This window comes from Macaca nemestrina, chromosome 12 (genome assembly GCF_043159975.1).
Source record: "Macaca nemestrina isolate mMacNem1 chromosome 12, mMacNem.hap1, whole genome shotgun sequence".
NCBI classification, from domain to species: domain Eukaryota; kingdom Metazoa; phylum Chordata; class Mammalia; order Primates; family Cercopithecidae; genus Macaca; species Macaca nemestrina.
In genome coordinates this window covers 119,030,136-119,054,177 of record NC_092136.1, presented here as the reverse complement: position 1 = coordinate 119,054,177, position 24,042 = coordinate 119,030,136, and the positions used below count along the sequence as shown (strand labels likewise).

The following is a 24,042-nucleotide window of genomic DNA, read 5'->3' as shown; positions in this document are numbered from 1 at the left end:
CCCAAGTAGCTGGGATTACAGGCGTCTGCCACCACGCCTGGCTAATTCTTGTATTTTTTAGTACAGGCAGGGTTTCACCATGTTGACAGAGCTGGTCTGGAGCTCCTGACTTCAAGTGATCTGCCCACCTCGGCCTCCCAAAATGCTGGGATTACAGGTGTGAACCATGGGACCTGGCCCAAAAATTTTGTTAAAAAGAAATAAATGTGTGGGACATCTGTGGATTTGACAGTAGGTTCTTCACCACTTATAGCACCTGAAGTCCAGGTGTGGTGACACATTTAAGACTTTCAACAATAAAAATAAAGTGAAAAAAGAGTAAACCTTATGCTCAAAACATCAAGGGTAAAAGAGATGGTGCAATCTAGTAACATCACAGAGGTATTCAAAGATCTGGAAAGCAGCATAAACCTATCAGACTGACACATCAGAAAATACTACGTTTTCAGAGCAACTAGAAATATGTGATACAGGGGGAGGAGATAGTACTAAAACCAACCTCTGAGGCAAGTAATACAAAAATAAAACATCCCTCTCCCTACACTGGAATGGAAAAGCTAGAAGCCTACTTTCTGTGAAACTATCAAACCTGAAAAGCAATTTGAGTCGAAACTTTGAGTCGTCTTTATTCTTCCCAAATAATTAAACATTCTGCTGAATAAATCAAAATTCAATACACATACTTTAAATAGATGAAGAAGTAAGACTTAAGGGAGGATTTTATTTGGGCTACCTTGTAGAATAGGACTACCTATATCTTACTCTGTATTTACAGAAACACTTTAATAAGAATACAGAATATTCTTATTCTTTTAGAATAGAGGGCCGGGCCCAGTGGGTAACAGGAGCAGACACTTCATCTCAAGAAAAAAAAAAAAAACAGAATACAGAATCTCTTTAATAAAGAGATTATTCTTAAGCAGGGGTCACTAAGCAGTACAATTTTGATTGTACTGCACCCACATGTCTGATACGAGACACTCATTATAAAGGTATTTTTTTCTATGCCAGAGGAAATTTTTTAGTCCTTAACGATATATCCCTAAAAAACAAACTAACAAACTTCAGCATTTGAATACCTCCGATGCGCTTTTTTTAAAAGAGGCGACACATTTAAAGTTTCCTTTACGCACCTAAACTTTCTGTAAGGATTTTATTATAATTTCTAATAATAAAATTAGTACTACACCACCAATATAATCAACACACAAATACTTGTGTCATTAATTACAATACCAATTATTTAACATGAGAAAAACCAGCCCTAAAAAGGTAGCTATGAAACCACTGGCACGCACTACAGGAGTGTTAATTCACACACAGGACTTATTAGGCATTTGAATTGCACATTACATTGGCTAAGCGCTTCATAATCATTGTATTAGCGGTTTCTAGTCCAAAACAGCCCATGAAGAACTTTACAGAAGAGGAACCGAGGCCCAGAGAGGAACCAAAGAAAACCAAATTTTACCCTGGAGGAAATAACACCATTCTGTTAGAACGTGCCAGATACTTCTAATCACTTTTCATGCGCAATATGAATTTTGCCAAATTAATGAATATGAAAAATACCAAGAAAACGTACTGAATTCTACCAAAGCGTCTGACTGTTTAAACACTTAATTACTTGAGACTAACTACATTTCATTATATAGAAACAACTATAAGGAAGTAAAAGTCTCCCAAATGACAAACTTACTGGCTAAATATAAAGGAGTTATTTTTGTTCGCATTTGCAAAAAACAAACAAACAAGCGTAATCAAAGAAGCTCATCGAACAAGTTTAAAGTCAGGACCTGTAATAAGGAGTCAGAACCGTTACCAGAAAAAAAGAACCCAGCTCAAGCGGTGTAGTAGGGAGGAAGTTATTAAGAAGTCAGAATCTGCTGCTGCTTAACAGGCTCAGCCAGTCCATCTTTCAGAAGATAATAGTTCTAACCAGAACTTGTGGTTTAATCAGTGCATATCTCAGCACCAGCAATGGATCAAATCCAGTGTTTCTGAGGGTAACAAAAAACTTGAGCTGGCGCTAGATGTGGAGGAAAGTTATTTCCTTGCCCCACTTAAACATCCCTGTCTTTTATCTTCGGGTTACATCTTAATGAGAAGGCACTATACTCTCACCCAGAGCACAGCTTCCCTGCGGAGCTGTCCTGACCCCAGCCAGGTTCCTTAATCAGAGCCCAGGAACCTAATTCCCTGGTTAGATCTCACCCAGCCAAGAGCCCCAGCCAAGAGCCCCAGCCGGTAAATCAAACACTCTTCCTCACGCCCTCCCTGCTAACCTCCCAGGCCAATTCCGTGACCTACATCCCTACACCCTGCACAGAGCCCCAAACTCCGCACCCCCCATTATACTTCCGCCCCACTGGCTTCCCAGTTAACCTTCGCCCCAGCCCCCACTCCATCTTTGTCTGGCTACCCCAAACGCGGCACCCCAGCGTTCCCCGACTCCCAACGGCAGCCCCTCCCCCACGCCGCCCCCCACCCTCCCGGCCTCGTCCCCGCCCCCACGCCCCCCATCCCCCGGCCGGTCACCCCGGCTCCGCGCCTCCCCGGCTTCACCAGACACGTCCCCTCCCCCGCTTCCTCCGTCCGCTCGTTCCCCACCCCGCGGCCCTCCGCCCACGCCCACCCTGCAACAGCGGGCGCTCCGCAGGCCTTTCACCTTGTCCATGAGCTTCCAGCACTTCTCCACCATCTTCTTGTCTACGGTCCCCGGCGGGTGGGGGCTGAGGTGGTGGTGGTGGTGGTGGTGGTGCGGCTGGAAGGCGTCCTTCATGAGCCCAATCAGGCCACCCGAGCCCGAGCCCCCGGAGCCGCCGCCGCCCCCGGCCCCAGAGCTCTTCTTCACGTTGCCGGCCATGGCCTGGGCAGGGTCGGAGCCCAGGCGAGTCCGCCGGCTCGGCTGGACTGCGAGCGAGGGAGAGAAGCAGGGCTTGAAGGAGGGGCCTCTCCCGGCCGCCGCCGCCGCCGCCGCCGCCGGCTATCCGGGCTGAGGGAGGAGCGGCCGTGGGGAGGGGAGTGGGCGGTGCCGGGAGAGCGCGGGACGCGCCCCTTCCGAGCGCGCGAGCCCGAGGCGGGCGGGGCGCGCGTCCCGGAGGCGGACCGGCTTACTGGTGAGCTCGGGGAAGCGGCCGGCCGCGGCCAGACTGCGCAGCGACGACCCCCGGGCCACCGGCTCCGAGCAGCCAGCGTGCCCACAACTCCCGGAAAGCCGCAGCGAGGTTTCCGTGCCCGTCTCCCCCGCCCCTACGCCGGAGGTGGGGCGGGGCCAGGCTGGGGCGGGGCCGGCGGAACCTTCGGGCCTGCGCCCTCTGCTGGAGAAACGGGGAAAGGAGCGGCGGGGGATTGGAGGTGGGGGTAGGTCCAAGGTGGAGTCTGCGCAGTAGTCAGAAACCGAGACTTCCATGCTCCTTGTGGGCGGGAGGTTGGCGCTTCTGGAGTGGGTCATGGGAATGTTTAAATTAAGACAGGTGGCGATGGAATGGAAGTCTTGATGTCAAGTCTTTCCCCACGCCTGACAAATGACGAAATGGAGATTCGAGTTATTTGCTTATTTACACTGTGGGAGGATGGTGGGAGAAAAAGGAAAGTTATTTCTCCACCCCTTATTCAAGTCTTCATTAAGACACGACCAAGGACAGGAATATGAATGCTGCGGCCTGTTCCAGCCGGATTAGGCCCCCAGCAAGGCTTGAGACACTCAAGCCAGTAGCTCTTCTTCCAGGCCCTTTGACCTCTTGAAAAGAAAGTACTTCCTTTTTTTTTTTTTTTTTTTTTTTGGCTCGTGAAGACTAGTTACGTTTCTGGGAATTGAGTCTCAAACATGTATTTAAGATTCTCCTATTCGGAGCATTGCACCACAGGTCCGCGCCGCCAGCATGAGGGCCCCCTCAGAAGCTGACCTGCTACTGGCTCTGCCCGAGGGGGTTCTGTCTCCCGCCCAGGGAACAGAAATGCTGTTCCCGGTCACTTCCACTTCTCGGTCAATTACACTTCTCTAATGTAAAAGTTCCGTTGAAAGAACTTTGAAAATAGGAACTTCCCTTCCAAAGAAGGAAGTGCCCTGCCCTAATTTACTAATTCTGAGCCTCGGTTTTGGGAGTTTGCAGACCCAGGTGTGTCAGTAAGTATTAGTTACGCCTTCGATCCCCCTCCAGGCTCTTTCACAAAGCACAAAGGATTAGTGAGCTATATTTATCAGGTGCTCCTGTAAAGGGGAAAATATCTTTCAATGCAGGGACCTTTCAGCCAGACATCCTGGGTTTGCAATTTAATCGCCTTTATCTAGAATTGATTTTGGAGTCAACATAATTTACTATCAGAAGAATTTCCTTTTATCAGTTTCCATTCAGGAAGAGAAGAATCTATGAAGGGAAAATCTAGGCAAAGCTCCATCCTTAGTGCCAACACCTAGTTGCAGGTCCTCCTTTTCTTTTCCCTGGACTGTTGAAACCTTTTCCTCTGCCTTCAATTCATCCTGCCACCATAGGCTTCCTATAGTATAGTTCAGACAGCATCACAAACTTTAAACACTTCCCATTGCCTCTGGAATAAAATCGACAATCAAGTTGCTCTAACTCCAAGCTAAACAAACTTGTAGTTTTATACTACTCCCTGGTACACATGTCTTATGCTAACTGACTCACCAAGTCATCAAATACAATTCTTTTTATTTATTTATTTATTTATTTATTTTTATTTTGAGACAGAGTCTCTCTCTGTCACCCAGGCTGGAGCGCAGTAGCACAATCTCGACTCAATGCAACCGCTGCCCACCGAGTAGCTGGGATTACAGGTGCCTGCCACCATGCCTGGATTAATTTTTGTATTTTTAGTAAAGACGAGATTTCACAGTGTTGGCCAAGCTGACATGACCTCCAATTCCTGACCTGAGGTGATCCGCCCTCCTCGGCCTCCCAAAGTGCTGAGATCACAGGCATGACCACTGCACCTGGCCAATTCTTTCTTTCTTCATCACCATTACTCAGACAGTTCCCTTATTCCCTCTGCCTGAAGTGTGCTTTAAAATCCAATCCATTCAGCCCAGTGCAGTGGCTCATGCCTGTAATCCCAGCACCTTGTGAGGCCGAGGGGGGCGGATCACCTCAGGTCAGGAGTTGGAGACCAGCTTGGCCAACATGGTGAAATCTCGTCTTTACTAAAAATACAAAAATTAGCTGGGTTTAGTGGCGGGCACCTGTAATCCCAGCTACTCGGGAGACTGAGGCAGGAGAATCACTTGAACCCGGGAGCCAGAGGTTGCAGTGAGCCGAGATTGTGCCACTGCACTCCAGCCTGGGCAACGAGAGTGAAACTCTGTCAAAAAAAAAAAAAAGAATAAATAAAGTAAGGTTAATAAGAAAAGGAAGATTGCCCTTTTCTTACCTTTTTTTTTTTCCAAAAAAAAAAAAAATTAGCTGGGCGTGGCGCGAGCCACCACGCCAGGCCACAATTTTTATTTGGCTTGTTTTAGAAAATGTACAAGAGAGGGGATTGGACTGTTGATCACAATGTCATTCCCATTCCAGATTATGCTAGAGTTGGTTCATCCTGCATCACATCGTGTAACATGTAGCCTTTTTCTTATCCCACTTCACCTTCACCCCAAACCACATCCTCATTCCGCACCTGAAAGTCCATTGACTGAGCCGAGCATGGTGGCTCACGCCTATAATCCCAACACATTGGGAGGCCGAGGCTGGCGGATCACTCGAGATCGGGAGTTTGAGACCAACCTGACCAACATGGCGAAACCCCATCTCTGCTAGAATACAAAAAGTAGCCAGGCGTGGTGGCGGGCACCTGTAATCCCAGCTACTCTGGAGGCTGAAACAGGAGAATGCCTTGAACCTGGGAGGCGGAGGTTGCAGTGATCCGAGATCGCACCACTCCACTTCAGCCTGGGCACAGAGCGAGACTTTGTCTCAAAAGAAAAAAAGGAAAGTCCATTGACTGAACGTATTTGTAAACTACATTCTCTTCTGGGGTATAGTTGCTTATATTCTGCAATCTCTATTCTAATGTCATTCTATGCATCAGGATGAGAAAAGAAAAGTAGCTCAAAACTGTCTGAACTGTGTGAGGTATGCAAAATTATCAGGCCCAGAGAAACATGAGTATGGGACTTCAGTCACAAACCCCCGACCCATGCCTGGGGGCAGTGGTTTAAAGGCATTTGGTCCCTGACTAGCTGCCTCACCCATCATCTTCATGTTCCTGGAATACAACGTACAGCCAATCAAATACCTTACGCTATGTTAATGCAAATGATTAGCAGACAGTTTAGGAACTGCCTCTTCTTTGCATTTGTTTGTTTATTTATTTATTTATTTTCGGTGGGGTGGTGGTGGTCTCAGGTTGCCCAGGCTGATCTTAAACTCCTGGCCTCAAGTGATCCTCCCGCCTGGGCCTCCCAAAGTCCTAAGATTATAGGCATGAGCCACCACACCTGGCCTCTTTTTTCCTTTAAAAACACACTTGTCAGGAGGCTGAGGCAGGAGAATGGCGTGAACCCGGGAGGTGGAGCTTGCATGAGCCGAGATCGCACCACTGCACTCCAGCCTGGGCGACAGAGCGAGACTCCGTCTCAAAAAAAAAAAAAAAAGACTTGTTGGCCGGGCCTGGTGGCTCACGCCTGTAATCTCAGCACTTTGGGAGGCGGATCACGAGATCAGGAGTTCAAGACCAGCCTGGCCAAGATGGTGAAATGCTGTCTCTATTAAAAATACAAAAAATCAGCCAGACTTGGTGGTGGGAGCCTGTAATCTCAGCTACTCGGGAGGCTGAGGCAGGAGAATCACTTGAACCGGGAGGCAGAGGTTGCAGTGAGCCAAGATTGTGCCACTGCATTCCAGCCTGGGCAACAAGAGTGAAACTCCATCTCAAAAAAAAAAAAAAAAAAAAAAACCCACACACACACACTTGTAACTGCTACTAATCTAAGCCTATTGTCAAGGGCAACTTGAATCTATGCTCCTGGATTGCTGTCCTCAAACTTGGCCCAAGTAAACTCTCTGCTTAAATTTGTGCCAGTCTTTTCCTTTACATCAACAAGTAATGGGGACACTAATCATTCCACGGAAAAAAAAGTTTCCAACCAAGCAAGGTAGCTCCTGCCTGTAGTCCCAACACTTTGGGAGGCTGAGGCAGATGGATTGCTTGAGACCAGGAGTTCGAGACCAGGATGGGCAACATAGGGAAACCCTGTCTCTGTAAAAAATGCAAAAATTTGCCAGGCTCAGTGGCTCATGCCTGCAATCCCAGCACTTTTGTCACAGGAAAGGGGTCCCGATCCAGACCCCAAGAGAGAGTTCTTGGATCTCACACAAGAAAGAATTCAGGGCGACTCTAGAGTAAAGTGAAAACAAGTTTATTAGGAAAGTGTTGGAACAGAAGAATGGTGACTCCATAGACATAACCATTTTTATGGTTATTTCTTGATGAGATGCTAAACAAGGGGTGGATTATTCATGCCTCCCCTTTTTACACCATACAGGGTAACTTCCTGATGTTGCCATGGCATTTGTAAACTGTCATGGCGCTGGTGGGAGTGTAGCAGTGAGGACAACCAGAGGTCACTCTCGTCACTATCTTGGTTTTGGTGGGTTTTGGCCAGCTCCTTTACTGCGACCTGTTTTATCAGCAAGGTTTTTATGATCTGTATCTGTGCCAACCTCCTATCTCATCCTATGACTTAGAATGCCTTAGCCTTCTGGGAATGCAGCCCAGTAGTTCTCAGCCTCATTTTACCCAGCTCCTCTTCAAGATGGAGTTGCTCGGGTTCACACAACCCTGACACTTGGAGACCAAAGCAAGCAGATCACCTGAGATTGGGAGTTCCAGACCAGCCTGGCCAACATGGTGAAACCCCATCTCTACTAAAAATACAAAAATTAGCTGAATGTGGTGGCACATGCCTGTAATCCCAGCTACTCGGGAGACTGAGGCACAAGAATCTCTTGAACCCAGGAAGCAGAGGTTGCAGTGAGCTGAGATCGCACCACTGCACTCCAGCATGGGCCACAGAGTGAGACTGTCTCAAAAAAAAAAAAAAAAAAGAAAGAAAGAAAAACCTCCCAGGCCGGGCGCGGTGGCTCAAGCCTGTAATCCCAGCACTTTGGGAGGCCGAGACGGGCAGATCACGAGGTCAGGAGATCGAGACCATCCTTGCTAACCCGGTGAAACCCCATCTCTACTAAAAAATACAAAAAAAAAAAAACTAGCCGGGCGAGGTGGCGGGCGCCTGTAGTCCCAGCTGCTCGGGAGGCTGAGGCAGGAGAATGGCGTGAACCCGGGAGGCGGAGCTTGCAGTGAGCTGAGATCCGGCCACTGCACTCCAGCCTGGGCGACAAAGCGAGACTCCGTCTCAAAAAAAAAAAAAAAAAGAAAAACCTCCCAAACAGGCTTCTAGATGAGGAGGACAGGGACAGGAACCCCCACTGCATTACAGCACAGGAGAAGGAGGTGGTGGAGGGAGAATAAATGAAAAACATGCTCAAGATTAGAAGAAGCTGGTCTGATGGTAGTGGGCTATCAGAACTTATTAACATTAGTCTCATGTCAAGGAAAAGAGTCAAACTCTGTAAAATATTTGAAGAGATTTATTCTGAGCCAAATATGAGTGACCAATGGCCCGTGACACAACTCTCAGGAGATCCTGACAAGTGCTGAAGGTGAACAGGCTACAATTTGGCTTTTTGCATCTTTGTTTTTTTTCAGACAGAATTGCACTCTTGTTGCCCAGGCTGGAGTGCAATGGCGCAATATCGGCTCCCTGCAACCTCCGCCTCCCGGGCTCAAGAGATTCTCCTGCCTCAGCCTCCCAAGTAGCTGGGATTACAGGCACCCACCAAAATGCTCGGCTAATTTTTTGTATTTGTAGTAGAGACAGGGCTTCACCATGTTGGTCAGGCTGGTCTTGAACTCCTGACCTCAGGTGATCCACCTGCCTTGGCCTCGCAAAGTGCTGGGATGACAGGCGTGAGCCACTGCGCCGGCTTGCTTTATACATTTTAAGAAAACATAAGACATCAATCAATACATGTAAGATGTACATTGGTTCGGTCTAGAAAGGCAGGACAACTGGAAGTGAGGAAGTGGGTAAGGGAATTAGGGTTAGAATTAGGTTCCGGGTCATAAGTGAATTCAGAGATTTTCCAATTGACAATTGCTTGAAAGAGTTATTATCTAAAGATCTGGAATCAATAGAAAGGAATGTCTGGATCACAATAAGGGGTTGCAGAGACCACGGGTTTTTTTAGACAGAGTTTTGCTCTGGTTGCCCAGGCTGGAATGCAGTGGCGTGATCTTGGCTCACCACAACCTCTACCTCCTGGGTTCAAGCGATTCTCCTGCCTCAGCCTCCCAAGTAGCTGGGATTACAGGCGCACACCACCATGCCCAGCTAATTTTTGTATTTTTCAGTAGAGAAAGGGTTTAATAATGTTGGCCAGGCTGGTCTCGAACTCCTGACCTCATGATCTGCCCACCTCAGCCTCCCAAAGTGCTGGGATAACAGGCATGAGTCACCATGCCCAGCCTCTTGTGGCTATTTCTACAGATCTGCTCCTGACAATAGGCAATGGACCAAAAATATTGAGGGTGACAGAGTTGAAGAGAAGTACCTAAAGAAAGAAGGCCAGGCGCAGTGGCTCATGCCTGTAATCCCAGCACTTTGGGAGGCTGAGGCAGGTGGATCACGAGGTCAGGAGTTCAAGACCAACCTGGCCAAGATGGTGAAACCCCATCTCTACTAAAAATACAAAAATTAGCCAGGCGTGGTGGTGGGTGCCTGTAATCCCAGCTATTCGGGAGGCTGAGGCAGAGAATTGCTTGAACCCAGGAGGTGGAGGTTGCAGTGAGCCGAGATCACATCACTGTACTCCAGCCTGGTGACAGAACAAGACTCTGTCTGAAAAAAAAAGATAGCCTGGTGCAGTGGCTCACGCCTGTAATCCAAGAACCTTGGGAGGCCAAGGCAGGCAGATCACTTGAGGCCAGGAGTTCAAGACCATGCTGGCCAATATGGTAAACCCCGTCTCTACAAAAAATATAAAAATTAGCCAGGTGTGGTGGCATGCGCCTATAGTCCCGGCTACTCAGGAGGTTGAGGTGGGAAGATCACCAGAGCCTGGAGAGGCTGAGGCTGCAGTGAGCCGTGATCATGCCACTGCACTCCAGCCTGGGTGACAGAGAGAGACACTGAGAAAAAAAAAATGCCAGGCGCGGTGGCTCACGCCTGTAATCCCAGAATTTTGGGAGGCCGAGGCGGGTGGATCACGAGGTCAGGAGATCGAGTCCATCCTGGCTAACACGGTGAAACCCCATCTCTACTAAAAATACAAAAAAATTAGCGGGGCGTGGTGGTGGATGCCTGCAGTCGCAGCATGAACCCGGGAGGTGGAGCTTGCAGTGAGCCGAGATCGTGCCACTGCACTCCAGCCTGGGCAACAGAGTGAGACTCCGTCTCAAAACAAAAACAAAAACAAAACAAACAAACAAAAAACCTAAAGAAATGGTCTGCAGGTCCCCTAATCCAAAAGGAGAAAAGCCCTGAAGTGTCTGCTGTTTTCACTCTAACCAGTATGGTGCCCAGAGATCCAAGTGGCAGATAGATGGCAAGCCTCAGGATAGCACAGAGCTGCAGGGAGAGTGAAGCCTGCCTGACAAGGGAGGGCCACCCGTCATACTCTCTCCCCCACATTAATTATTCCAGCCACTCCTGGCTCCAGCAGGACACTAAGAAGTATCCCCAAAGGGAGTCACCCCCAATATTGCCCAGTAAATAATTTAAAAGCAAAAATGTGGGAAACTCAGGAGAAGGTCAAACAAGTCCACTAGAGGGAGCCCCAACCAACTCTATGCTGCAGGGAGCCTCACAAAGCAATGTCTCAACACCTGTCTGAAAATCAACCACACAAGGGAATGGGGAAATGTAGCAATAGATTAAGTCACTAGGAGAGAAGATAGCCATGTAAACACCTAGCTAAAACACAGGCTTTTCAAGAGCTACAAAATCAAACATTTAAAGATCAGGAAACTGATGCTGAGCAAAGTCAAATGGCTTGCCTCAGTTTACATATCCACAGTTGGGACTCAAACTCAAATGTCTTGTCTCTAACCTGAGCACTTTCCTGCACACTTGCATCCCTCTAGGTCAGTACCCTAGAGTCCATGGGTCTGCTGTTCCTTTGTGTCTCATTTCTCTGAAGTGGGAAACGCCCTCGACTACCTATTCCTGTACTTATTACCCCCATTCCACAGTGTACTGAAGAGGATCTTCAGTGGTTTGGGGTTTTTGTTTGTTTGTTTGTTTGTTTGTTTGAGACAGGGTCTCCCTCTGTCATCCAGGCTGGAGTGCAGTGGTGCAATCATAGCTCACTGCTGCCTCAACCTCCCAGGCTCAAGTGGTTCTCCTGCTTCAGCCTCCCGAGTAGCTGAGACTAACAGGTGTGCACCACCCTGCCAGGCTAATTTTTTAATTTTTTGTAGAAATGAGGTCTCACTGTGTTGTCCAGGCTGGTCTTGAACTCCTGGCCTCAAGTAATCCTCCTGCCTCAGCTTCTGAAAATGTTGGGATTATAGGCATGAGCCACCGCCCCCAGCTTAGATCTTCAGTTTTTTTTGTTTTTTTGTTTTTTGTTTTTTGTTTTTTTGAGACGGAGTCTCGCTCTGTCACCCAGGCTGGAATGCAGTGGCCGGATCTCAGCTCACTGCAAGCTCCGCCTCCCGGGTTCACGCCATTCTCCTGCCTCAGCCTCCCGAGTAGCTGGGACTACAGGCGCCTGCCACCTCGCCCGGCTAAGTTTTTGTATTTTTAGTAGAGACGGGGTTTCACTGTGTTACCCAGGATGGTCTCGATCTCCTGACCTCGTGATCCGCCCGTCTCGGCCTCCCAAAGTGCTGGGATTACAGGCTTGAGCCACCGCGCCCGGCCTAGATCTTCAGTTTTAAACCTACTAATGTCATTTTGCTGATGGGACCTCGGGATGTCAATTGTCCAACATGGCTACTGTCAGTCCTTTTCCTCTGTATCAGCACAACATATTATCTCAGATGTGTACATCTGAATTTGGAAGTCTCCAAATTGCAGGCCATGTCTACGTGGCAATGATTCATAACCAATCGGCCTCCAAAGCCCTTTCTTTTCAAACTATACTTAGGGTTTTGGGATAAGGAAAGAACTGACCCTTTGAGACCTTGATATTTTAAGCTTTGTGAGCTGATTTAGCCCATTCCACCTTCCTACGAACTCCATGTTTCCCAGTTGCCTGGACAACATACAGCCTCCCGAAACCCAACCTTCCAGCCCTCAGTCCTGCCCTCAAGAGAAATTTGCCACCAAGGATTGGCTCCCAGGACCCAGGCCCCGCCTCAGGCTCCTCGCTAGTTGGGCCTTCTCTCTGCCACTCCCCACGGGTGGGTCACTCCACAGGGAGCCCCAACACTGGCAGGAGAGGATCCTACAGGTAGGAAGAGGGGGTTGAGGATGATGGGAAGAGGGAGGGGAGCAGGTACAGGGATTTATCTAAAAGAGAGTTGTGAGGAGTGACTTCTGTACAGTCAGCCTGGTTGAGAGAAAAAACTTCACCCTCCCCGTTGACCCCAACCCTGCCTGAGGTTCCAAAGAGACTGTGAACTGACTTTTCTGAAGAGTATGAGATACAAATTTGGAGTAGAACCAGGAGACTCCCCTGAGACTCCTGATTCAGTCAGGAAAGCATCCCTGTGTCCAGACCTAAACATAAGGTCCCCTCCTTCTCCCAGGACAGCAAGGAGATGCCACTTAAAAACAAAGAAAAAGGGAAGAAATCTGGGGCGCAGAAGAAAAAGAACTGGGGTGAGTCATGGTGGGTGGAGGTGCCCCCTGCTTCTCCATGTTCTGGCATGAAGACCACGCAGAGCTCCTCCAGAGAGAATTCAGCCTTCTACATGACAGGATGGAACTCTCTTGACCTTCCTCTTTCGTGTCCTTGAAGTCAGATGCAGGGAGCTGAGGAAGTGGGGAAATGGTCACTCACGCTCTCCTTTAAGCACCATCTAGCTTTGTGCCTTCCTAATATATTTGTCATGTGTATTTTGCATATCTGTTATGTGCTGGTTGGTAAGGACACAGTGCTGACTTCAGTAGACTCTGCCACCATGGATCCCTCATTTAGTGGTCCTCAGGTCTCCTGTGGCAAAAGTGCAGGGTGTGGGGCGAGGACGCAAGGAGAGTGAGGAATGCTGAGATCACGAAGAGCTGAGGCTCTGCCACTTGCCACAGCAGGTGCAGATGTGGAGGCTGAGTCCAGGCACAGGCTGGTGGTGCTGGAGAAGGAGCTGCTCCGAGACCACTTGGGTAAGGAGGGTAGAAGTTGGCATGGGGGTGGGCAACAGGGCAAGTGAAATGGGGCATTTCTGTATCCTGGGGGATTGGAGAGTTGGAGATACAGTGGGGGGCTAAGTTGAACCCTAACCATCCCCTAGTGGAAAAAGACAATGAGAGAGGGGTGGGCAGTGAGAGTTGATAAAGGAAGCTTTTTTTTTTTTTTTAGACAGAATCTTGCTCTATTGCCCAGGCTGGACTGCAGTGGTGTGATCATAGCTCACTGTAATCTCAAACTCCTGGACCCCAACAATCTTCCCACCTCAGCTTCACGAGTAGCTGGTGCACACCACCCTACCTAGCTACTTTATTTATTTATTTATTTTTCTTTTTTAAAATTTATTTTATTTTATTATTTCATTTTATTTTATTTTACTATCTTTTTTTTTAAGACAGAGTCCTGTGCTCTGTTGCCCAGGCTGGAGTGCAGTGGCACGATCTTGGCTCACTGCAACCTCTGCCTCCCAGGCTCAAGTGATTCCCCTGCCTCGGCCTCCCAAGTAGCTGGGATTACAGGCACACAGCCACCACGCCCGGCTAATTTTTGTATTCTTATTAGAGACAGGTTTTCACCATGTTGGCCAAGCTGGTCTCGAACTCTTGACCTCATGATCCTCCCACCTTGGCCTCCCAAAGTGCTGGGATTACAGGCATGAGCCACTGCGCCTGGCCCTATTTATTTTTCTTATAGAGACAAGGTCTCACTCTGTTGCCCAGGCAGGTCTCAAACTCCTGGCCTCAAGCAATTCTCCCACCTAAGCCTCCCAAAATATTGGGATTACAGGCATGAGCCACCATGCCGGGCTATCCGGAAAGCTATTTTGTATAGGCAGAACATGGAGAGAGTCTTTCCTTCTTAATAATGAGGAGCCTGTGAGACTCTAGGGATAAAAAACAAAAACAACAAAACCCAGAGAGAGAATAAGAGGCTGGACGCCCCGCCACCAGATTTCTAGAGACGGGCAAAATTCATCAAGTTCATGGGGGCTGATTTAGCGGGCCCCAGCCAGTCCTGACAGTGGCTCTGGGACTGCTCACAGCTCTACAGAGGGATGAAGCCCGTCGAGCCAAGGCTTCCGAAGACCAGCTGAAGCAGAGGCTGCAAAGGGTGGAGGCTGAGCTGGAAGGGGCCCGAAGTGAAGGGAAGGCCATATATGCAGGTGTGTGGTCTGTTGAGCAGGTGGGCAGGAGACAGGGGCCTGGAGGAAGACAACCAGCAGGGTCAGATGATGCAAGGAAGGGAAACAAGGAGGGCTTCCAACTGCCAGGCCTGGTCTTGGTCTTCCCCGAACAGTACAAATCAGGCAGGATCCTGCAGAATCAAAGGCAGGTAGGTTCCTGGGATCCCAGGCAGGGGCCTGCCAGGATGCCTGGTGCCATGTGCTTGATGCTGTGTAGGATACACATGCAGTCATAGCCATCACCTCAACCATCCTATGGGAGGGGAGAAGGACTAGCATCCCCATCCAAAGCTGGACGGTGGGGGAGGTGGGTTGGGCTTCCTTTCCCTTCCTCAGGTTTTCATGGTCTCTAGCTTCTCAGAATCACAAAAAGAACCAAGAAGACCATGGGCCGGGAGTGGTGGCTCACACCTGTAATCCCAGCACTTTGGGAGGCCGAGGCGGGCGGATCACGAGGTCAGGAGATCGAGACCATCCTGGCTAACACGGTGAAACTCCGTCTCTACTAAAAATGCAAAAAATTAGCCGGGTGTGGTGGCAGGTGCCTGTAGTCCCAGCTACTCGGGAGACTGAGGCAGGAGAAGGGGGTGAACCCGGGAGGCGGAGCTTGCAGTGAGCCAAGATCGCACCACTGCACTCCAGCCTGGGTGACAGAGCGAGACCCCGTCTCAAAAAAAAAAAAAAAGAAAGAAAAAGAAGAACCAAGAAGGCCTTTGTGCTCCTGTTCCACTAGACCAAGTAGAGTCTTCCCCACCCACAACTTCATTTCCTTTCTCCATCGCTCCATCTCCGACCTGGGTCCCTGGCGGCCTACTGCCCCCACCCCAGAGATGAGTCGCCAGTGCCATGCCCTGCAGGAGGATATGCAATCCCGCAGCAAGCAGCTGGAGGAAGAAGTCAAGGGCCTTCGGGGGCAGCTAGGTAGGTTTCCCCACCCCCCAAGCCCCTTGTCTCCAAGAGTTGCAGCAAGGGCCAGCATGAAGGGGCAGACTTCAAAGTCTCTGCTCCAGAAAGCTGCCACCTGGGCTCTGGGATCACTTTCCCCACTTTCACTGACCCTCCACCACCGAGGACTGGAGCAGAGGGTTCGGGATGCCAAGAATCTCTGTTGTAAGTAAAGAAGAGGTGCCAGGCGCAGTGGCTCAGGCCTGTAATCCCAGCACTATGGGAGGCCAAGGCGGGCGGATCGCCTGAGGTCAGGAGTTCGAGAACAGCCTGGCCAAATGGCGAAACCCTGTCTCTACTAAAAATATAAAAATTAGCCGGATGTGGTGGCGCACACCTGTAATCCCAGCTACTCGGGAGGCTGAGGCAGGAGAATTGCTTGAATCCGGGAGGCAGAGGTTGCAGTGAGCCGAGATCGCGCCATTGCACTCCAGCCTGGGCGACAGAGCAACTCTGTCTCAAAAAAATAAATAAAAATAAAAAAGAAGAGGTAGGCGTCACACCCCATTTCCTCCTCTCCAAGTCCAGCCCTACCTAACTCCCCACCACTGCCATGTCTCTTGTGAGCAAAACATATTCCCTTTTAGTTTAGCTGATTTCTACAACGAAACTAAGGGAAAATGTTTGACTTATTTACTTACAAGACCTAGCACCCGGTAGGTCCTAAATAACTGTTCACTAAATAAATGAATAAACACTCCCAATAAGCAAAAATATTTTTAAAAACTAGGAAGCCTTTGCTTCTCTTCTCTTGCCTCCTGCTTACAAAATAATGTTGAAATATCTCAGCATGACACATGAGCTCTTGCACAATTTTGGTCCCAAAGTGTTCATACCTTAAAAATGCCTTCAGCCGGGCTCAGTGGCTCACCCCTGTAATCCCAGCACTTTGGGAGGCCAAGGCGAGAGGATTGCTTGAGGCCAGGAGTTCGAGACCAGCCTGGCCAATATGGTGAAATGCCGTCTCTACTAAAATTACAAAAATTAGCCGGGCATGGTGGCATGTGCCTGTAGTCTCAGATACTTGGGAAGCTGAGTCAGAAGAATCACTTGAATCCAGGACGCGGAGGCTGCAGTGAGCCGAGATCGCACCACTGCACTCCAGCCTGGGTGACAGAGTAAGACTCCGACCAAAAAAAAAAAAAAAAGCCTTTGGTTTAGCTATAGATGGCCAGGAGCTGCTTATCTGCCCTTCAGACCCTGGGTTCCTTTCCTAATCTTTGCTTTACCTCAAATTCCAAGTCAATCAATAACTCAATTGTTTTTGTTTTTGTTGTTGTTGTTTTTTGTTTTTGTTTTGTTTTGTTTTGTTTTTTTGAGACGCAGTTTCATTCTGGTTGCTCAGGCTGGAGTGCAATGGCGCAATCTCAGCTGACAGCAACCTCTGCCTCCCAGGTTCAAGCCATTCTCCTGCCTCAGCCTCCCGAGTAGCTGGGATTACAGATGTGTGCCACCATGCCTGGCTAATTTTTGTATTTTTAGTAGAGATGGGAGTTTCACCATGTTGGCCAGGACTCCTGATCTCAGGTAATCCGCCCTCCCCGGCCTCCCATAGTGCTAGGATTACAGGCGTGAGCCATCACACCCGGCCAATGAATCAATGTTTACGGAGCACTTCCTGTATACTAGCTAGGTGCTTTGTCATCCATCATCGTGTTTAAAGGTCACAGCATACCCCTGAGAGATGTGTCATTCTCTCTTTAAAGATGAAGACACCAGCTAGCTGCGGGGGCTCACGCCTGTAATCCCAGCACTCTGGGAGGCTGAGGTGGGCGGATCACGAGGTCAAGAGATAGGGACCATCCTGGCCAACATGGTGAAACCCTGTCTCTAATAAAAATTAAAAAATTAGCTGGGCGTGGTGGCATGTGCCTGTAGTCCCAGCTACTCAGGAGGCTGAGGCAGGAGAATTGCTTGAACCCAGGAGGCGGCGGTTGCAGTGAGCCGAGATCATGCCACTGCACTCCAGTCTGGCGACAGAGTGAGACTCCATCTAAATAAATAAATAAATAATAAATAAAAAGATGAAGACACTGAGGCTCAGAAAGAGACATGTCTGTGGTCACCTAGGTAGTAATCCGACTTTGGAGCCTTCTGTCTCAAGCCCACCATTCTCTGCTACACCTCAGTGGAGCTTCAGCTTTTACAGGGACTGCAGGAAAGTTGGTGATGCTGGGGGAGTCTGGAATGAGCCCATTCAAGGTCTCCTTTCCAGATACCTTTGGAGACTGGTCAAGGATAGAGTGTCACCATCCTGCTGTCTTTCATCCTGCCTGCCCCCAGAGGCATGCCAAAGGGAAGCTGCGGCTGCCCGGGAAGAGGCTGAACAAGCTCTAAGAGAGCGGGACCAGGCCCTGTCTCAGCTTCGGACCCACGTGGCAGACATGGAGGCAAAGTATGAGGAAATCTTACAGGTAAGCATCACCTCCTGGATCCCAGTCATCCCAGTACCCAGGACTCCCCCATGCCCACAAACCCCAGCTAGTGTGATGACTGACAACCCAGGGGTAAGGAGAAGAAGTATCTCCAAGGGCGCCCTGCTCTATCCTGAGGGCAGAGAGGGGATACAACCATGTCTACTGGGCAAGGAAAGCTTACGAACCAACCTGGGGCAGCCCTCACTCCTTCCCTGTCTCTTCCTGGGGGCTGAAATATTGATGTCTGCAGGACAGTCTGGACAGGCTCTTGGCCAAGCTGAGAGCCATCAAGTCACAGTGGGATGGGACGGCATTGAGACTCCATGCCAGGCACAAGGAGCAGCTACGCCAGTTTGGACTCACCGCCCTGGATCTTTGAGGCCACCAGCCCCTAGTCTCTAGTGTTCTCTGAGGCGCCAGCAATAAAGTGTCTTGATGTAGAACTCAGTAGAGCTGTGGGCTCTGGCCTTTTGGCAGAGAGGAGTGGATCTTTTTTATTTTTATTTTTATTTAGTTTTCTTCTTTTGTTGTTTTTTTCTTTTGTTTTGTTTATTTTTAGGAGTGGCTCTCATGCAGACATCTCAGTTCTGGGTTGACCCATTATCCCTGAGACTCAGTGATAGGAAAGAAATTTGACCAGGTCTCACCTTTTCTCCTGCAGAAGCCGCATCCCACCCCTTGAGCCTGAGGCCCTTTTGGTCCCTTCACACCACTGCCCCTTACCCCCACCAACACAAACACAGGCAGTCAGATTTATGGGGAACGGCCACTTCTATAACAAATGCAACGGTGACCAAGCACCACCCTCCGGCAATGCTAAGGCACCCACAGAGGGCAGGCATAGCTGGTCTCCACATTTTTGCATTACACTCAAGTGTCCTGGAGTCATATCTAGAAAAGGTCCAGATGGCTTCAATCCTAGCCAGACCCACAGCCACACCTTCATCCCTGGGACACAGCTCTCCAAACTGCCATATGACATCCTCTGGAGCCTCAGACTCCTTCAGGAACCTGCCTGAGGCCTCCATCCACACCCTCTGCTAGAAGGTGGGCCTGCAGGAAGCGGGGGAGCACCTGGGCCAGCCTGTGATCAGTAGTGCCTGAGTTCCTCCAGTCTGGCTTAGAGAGAGCAATCCTGCCTCCACCACCTCGGGCTGGAGAGTGAAGGCACAGTAGCCCCTGAGTATGTCTGTACCAGGCAGAGGTGCTCTACAGCAGATCCGAGGCCAGAGCCCAGTCCTGTGCAGAGAGAGGAGGTAGAAGGTCATTCCAGGTGGCACCCAGAAGAGTTCCTTTCTCTTTCTCACCCCTGCCCTGCAATGCCCAGGAATGGGGCTTATTTCACGGGTCCTTCTGTCCCCACCTACCACAACCTGAAGTCCCAACCTGCATACCCCACACTGCTTCACCTTGTACCTCGCCCACTCTGCCCTTCTTGCTCACTCCTCCCTGCCCTCTGTAACTACTCACAGTCCCATCCGTTTCTTCTTCCTCACCTCTGCAGCCCCAGTGGGAATCCAGGCTTCCAAGCCCCGCAGAGACCTGGCTGCCAGCTTCAGGCAGAGGGGTGGCTCAGCCTCAGGCAGCTGCTGAAGCCTCTCCAGGTCATTCTCTCCCCCAACAGGATACCCGTTCACTTCCAGAATCACATCTCCCACTTGCAGCCCAGCCCGGGCAGCTGAGCCTCCGGGAGTCACCTGGTGGTGTGGGGGCATGCAGAACAGGGGACACCAGGGGAAAGTTTGCTGGCTTAAGGCTCTGGGAGGGAAGAAGAGGAAGACTGATCAGGCAGCAAAGGATTGAAGGGATCCAAGATGCATGGGGCATCAGTCACCTGGGAGATGAAGAGACGAGGCCCACTGGCCACACAGCTGAGTCGGAAGCCATAGCCGCCACCAGGCCCAGGGTACAGAAAGCACTGTCGGGAGCCCAGAGGGACAGAAGGCTCGCCTGTGTCTTCGAGCGAAGGGACCTCTGTCTCAACCAGTGAGGCTGAGCTGCTGCCCTGGGGAGAGGCGGGAGCCTCTGTGTTCTCCAAGAAGAGGAGTGGGGATAGGCGAACCTGGAAGGTGGCAGGTAGAGCAAATCTGTTGGACCCAAGCCCTGCTCCACTCCTGCCCCAACCCTAGCCCCTGCCCCTCAGCACGCACCATGCTGAAGAAGCGGTCAGCCTCAGGGTCGACGACAATGAGGGAGACACAGGAGCCCTGCGCCTGGATCCTGGACACTGTCTCCTCATGGCCCAGCCCCTCCACGCTCTCCCCAGCCACAGCCACCAGCCGGTCCCCAGCCTGCATCCCAGCCTTCTTGGCTGGCAGTCCCGGGTCCACCTCCCACAGGAACTGTCCTGGGGCATACACATCCTCACTGCTCCTCTCCAGCTATCCTAGGCCACTGTGTGCACACCAGGGGACTGACCCCGGAGTGAACAGGAAGAGGCGGCCCAGGGCCAGAGCTCAGACAGGCACACCTCTTCTGTGCACTGAAAGGTGTATATACACTTGTGTGCCCACCCCAAGGCCCACCTTCCCCCACCACCCCCAGGGCTCCTACTCACCAGGGCGACCGTCAGGGCCCTTTTCCTCCCGGAGCAGGAACCCAAAACCCTGGGGCCCTTTCTCTAGGTGCAGACAGCGGGGCTTGTTGGGCAGTGCCCAGCCCTCTGCCAGGGGTGCAGCCAGGGGCAATCCCAGCTGGCGACACTGTTCCTCCACCTCTGGCCCTGCCACCAGCAAGGTCACCTGCTGTCCACTCTGCCAAAGCTGTGGGGACCCAGCAGGGCATCAGTATAACACCTGGGCAGGGAGAGAAGAGGCATGCTCCCCCCACAGCCCCTCCTCCCAGGCACTAAGTGGAGCCTGGCACAAACTGTAGAGGGGCAGGATGGTGATCAAGGTAGGAGACCAGATAAGGAGGTTAGGTGCATAGGGGAGGAGGCGTCTTCCCGAGGTGGGGCCCAGGCCCAGACTGGGGGAGGAGAGTGGGAGACAGGCAGCCACACCTTCCTGGTGAGTTGGTTGTGAGTGAGCTTCTCCACACTGACCCCATTCACTTCCAGCAGTCGGGCCCCGGGGGGCACCCCTGCCCGCTCAGCTGCTCCTCCAGTACTTAGCACCAACCAGAAAGGACCCTGATTGCCTAGAAATTAAAAAAAAAAAAAAAGTTCCAGTCTGTTGCCTGCCTGCCCTGAACAGGGACTGAAATCCCTCATCCTTGCCACCCCCTCGCACCCTCTGGGCTCACCATGGGTGACGCCGAAGCCAAAACCACCCTCATCTTTCACTATGTGGCACAGCCGGGGCCGGACCCCTGGGCCTAGGGTGGGACAGAGGTGGGCATCTTCTCCCAGCTGAGCTCGGGCCACATCATGTGCATGCCGTGCCAAGACTGTCAGCAACACCCGAGGACCGCTGGCCCGGATGCGGCGTACCACCTGGACAGAGGGCACGTGGGCGTGGGTTTGGTCTAGACCCTCTTGCCAACCCCCAGGACCTCCCTGGAATCCACATTTTTTTGCCATGGGAATAGGCTTTTTTTCTTTCTTTTCTTTTCTTTTTTTTTTTTTTTTTTGAGATGGAGTTTCGCTCTTGTTGCCCAGGCTGGAGTGCAATGGCACAATCTCGGCTCACTGCAACCTCCGCCTCCCAGGTTCAAGTGATTCTCCTGCCTCAGCCTCCCGAGTAGCTGCGAGTACAGGCGCCACCACCACGCTCAGCTAATTGCTGTATTTTTAGTAGAGACAAGGTCTTGCCATGTTGCCCAGGCTGGCCTTGAACTCCTGACCTTGGGTGATCCACCCGCCTCGGCCTCCCAAAGTGCTGGGATTACAGGCATGAGCCACTGCGCCCAGTGGGAATCAGCTTTCTAGATGCTTTCCCCAACCCCTCTGACTTGGGCACTCCTAAATCCTGGGGTGTAGGGGAGTGAGGCTTGTGCCTTGCTGCCATAGTGCCCAGGGGACTGAGCAACTCGCTTCTCTTTCTGAGGTGCTAGCATGCTCTCCCGGACCACAGCCTCACCACCGCGTAGTCTTCGTGTTCCACAACATCGTTGTTCACCGCCAGGATCCTGTCTCCTTCCTGAAGACCCTGGCGCTGGGCAGAGGTGCCTGGGTCCACCCTGCACACCACATGCCCAGCCCTGCCCAGCTCCTGCTGCAGGTGGAAGCCAAAACTCTTGCCCTTCTCTTTGCTCAGCAAGCAGAAGCGAGGCCGCTCCAGGCTCCAGGGATCTGGAGGGTGAGGTGGGCAGCAGAAAAGGGGGAGGAGAGGGCACAGCCCAAGTACAGGTTCGCCATGTGCCTGGCAGACCCTGTGTCCTGATACAAGCAGTTTCTGCCTGGTTGGGTGTTGGGTGGTGGGGTGAACACTTCATGGGCAGAGGGACTGGGACAGGAGAATACGCCTGGCCCCTCCTATCTCTACTCCCAACCAAGGCTGTTATCAGAGGGAGACTGAGTGAGTGGTTACCAAGGAGATGGGAGGCTGTGTGGAGTTGTGGTGCCTCCAGGGAAAGGGAATGGTTGTCAGTGGGTGAGGGAGTTACCAGAGGGGTCGTGGTCTTCGGCCAGTGAGAGGACAGGATTATCAATGCCCAGCTTTGGGTTAAACTTAAACTTCCTGCAAGGAGGCAGGGGAAGCAGGTACAAGCTGGCAGCTGGACTTGGGTCCCAGGATCTCCTTTAGGTGCTAATGGCAGTGAAGCGCTTCCCTGCCTCCGATTCTTTCTTCCCCTTGCCCCAACCCTCATGGCACTTACAGAGTTAACGAGGCTGCGTCCTGCAGATCTACTGGGCAAAGAAGTGGGTGAGAGGAGGAGAGTCACATTCTTCTCCCCAGATGTGCCTCTTCCATTGGCATAAACTAAAAGGACTCAGGGGAACCCCCAAACTCAGGGCATGCCCCCTCCATTCTGCTCCAAAAGGGTCTTCTCTTCTCACTGCCATACGCACAGGAATATTGTGCGGTCCTCTCCCTTCCCCTCCCCCCAAGTCCTTGGCACATAAATCTGAGCATATCGGTACAGGGTGTGGACCAGGAAGACAGACATATCAACTCACTACTTTTCTCCTGACTTGTTTACCTGCCTCAGGGCTCCAAGCCCCAAAATCAAGTGTGCCCTGGTCCCAAAGCTTCAGCCTCCAAGTCGGCCCCCTGCCTGTCCCAAAGTCCCCTGCAGAGGATTTCTCCGGGCCTCCTACCTGCAGCTTTCTCCATAGCCGGATCAGCAACCCAGTGCTGGGGTAGGGACAAGGTTCATCCAGCCACTGACCCTCCCACCCATCCCCTCCCAGGTCCCGCCTCCTTGAAGACGCTGTGGAAGCAGTGGGGTAATGGTTAACGGCAGTGAGAGTCTTTTTTTTTTTTTTTTTTTTTTTTTGAGACAGAGATTAGCTCTTGTTGCCCAAGCTGGAGTGCAATGGCACAATCTTGGCTCATCACAACCTCTGCCTCCCAGGTTCAAGCAATTCTCCTGCCTCAGCCTCCTCAGTAGCTGGGATTACAGGCATGTGCCACCACACCCTGCTAATTTTGTATTTTTAATAGAGATGGGGTTTCTCCGTATTTGTCAGGCTGGTCTCAAACTCCCAACCTCAGGTGATCTGCCCGCCTCAGCCTCCCAAAGTGCTGGGATTACAGGCGTGAGCCACCATGCCCCGCTTAGTCTTATTCTCTGGGAAAGTGTGAGTTCATACTGACTCTATCCTGGGCCCGAGATTTTTCTGGAGACCCTGAATCTGACCCCGTTGCCCCTCTGTGCAGAGAAAGGCATATTGCTGGTCACTAACTCCCAGCCTGGGGGGTAAGTGTGAAAAGGGTGATAAGAATTCTATGGCCCATGGTATGGTTTGGCTGTGTCCCTACCCAAATCTCATCTTGAATTGCAGCTCCCATAACTCCCTCGTGTCATGGGAGGTACCCGGTGGGAGGTAATTGAATCACAGGGGCAGGTTTTCCTGTGCTGTTTTCATGAGAGTGAATAAGTCTCATGAGATCTGATGGTTTTATAAAGGGGAGTTCCCCAGCACACACTCTCTTGCCTGCTGCCATGTAAGATGTGACTTTGCTCCTCATGTGCCTTCTGCCACAATTGTGAGGCCTCCCCAGCCATGTGGAACTGTGAGTCA

The 24,042-nt window shown here is 51.0% G+C and overlaps 3 protein-coding genes across 14 annotated transcripts in view; 1 reads left to right on the top strand and 2 right to left on the bottom strand.

Moving 5' to 3' along the window:
- The window catches only part of LOC105476372 (Cbl proto-oncogene), a 105,324-nt gene extending 102,170 nt beyond the window's left edge, over positions 1 to 3,154 (bottom strand). Inside the window, exon 1 of one of the 3 annotated variants that reach the window (XM_011732222.2) lies at positions 2,669 to 3,154. In XM_011732222.2, the coding sequence (XP_011730524.1) occupies positions 2,669 to 2,866 (198 nt within the window). In that variant the 5' untranslated portion in view covers positions 2,867 to 3,154. Of the gene's footprint in view, positions 1 to 1,699; positions 2,251 to 2,668 lie in introns of those variants that run through there. The other 2 variants (XM_071075680.1, XM_011732223.3) reach the window with 2 other exon arrangements.
- A 9,109-nt stretch (positions 3,155 to 12,263) lies between these two features.
- On the top strand, positions 12,264 to 18,362 carry DRC12 (dynein regulatory complex subunit 12 homolog). Of its 7 annotated transcripts, none has more exons than XM_011732233.3 (7): positions 12,264 to 12,473; positions 12,772 to 12,844; positions 13,274 to 13,345; positions 14,413 to 14,532; positions 15,382 to 15,474; positions 17,782 to 17,912; positions 18,166 to 18,362. In XM_011732233.3, exons 2-7 carry the CDS (start codon positions 12,784 to 12,786, stop codon positions 18,292 to 18,294), a joined length of 606 nt encoding a protein of 201 aa, XP_011730535.1. In that variant the 5' UTR covers positions 12,264 to 12,473; positions 12,772 to 12,783; the 3' UTR covers positions 18,295 to 18,362. The 7 variants fall into 7 exon arrangements, with proteins under 7 accessions (XP_011730535.1, XP_011730533.1, XP_011730530.1 ...); XM_011732231.2 differs by having other exon boundaries at positions 15,411 to 15,474; positions 17,714 to 17,912; positions 18,166 to 18,330; XM_011732228.2 differs by having other exon boundaries at positions 13,271 to 13,345; positions 15,411 to 15,474; positions 17,714 to 17,912; positions 18,166 to 18,330.
- On the bottom strand, positions 18,330 to 23,186 carry NHERF4 (NHERF family PDZ scaffold protein 4). 4 transcript variants are annotated; one of them, XM_011732226.2, is made up of 11 exons: positions 23,116 to 23,186; positions 22,674 to 22,701; positions 22,461 to 22,534; positions 21,935 to 22,146; positions 21,159 to 21,348; positions 20,917 to 21,053; positions 20,473 to 20,677; positions 20,066 to 20,262; positions 19,750 to 19,977; positions 19,412 to 19,612; positions 18,330 to 19,154 (listed from the first exon to the last, which is right to left on the bottom strand). In XM_011732226.2, exons 1-11 carry the CDS (start codon positions 23,129 to 23,131, stop codon positions 19,125 to 19,127), a joined length of 1,518 nt encoding a protein of 505 aa, XP_011730528.2. In that variant the 5' UTR covers positions 23,132 to 23,186; the 3' UTR covers positions 18,330 to 19,124. The 4 variants fall into 4 exon arrangements, with proteins under 4 accessions (XP_011730528.2, XP_011730529.2, XP_011730527.2 ...); XM_011732227.2 differs by having other exon boundaries at positions 20,959 to 21,053; XM_011732225.2 differs by having other exon boundaries at positions 22,674 to 22,704; positions 23,116 to 23,162.
- Between the last annotated feature and the right edge of the window lie 856 nt (positions 23,187 to 24,042).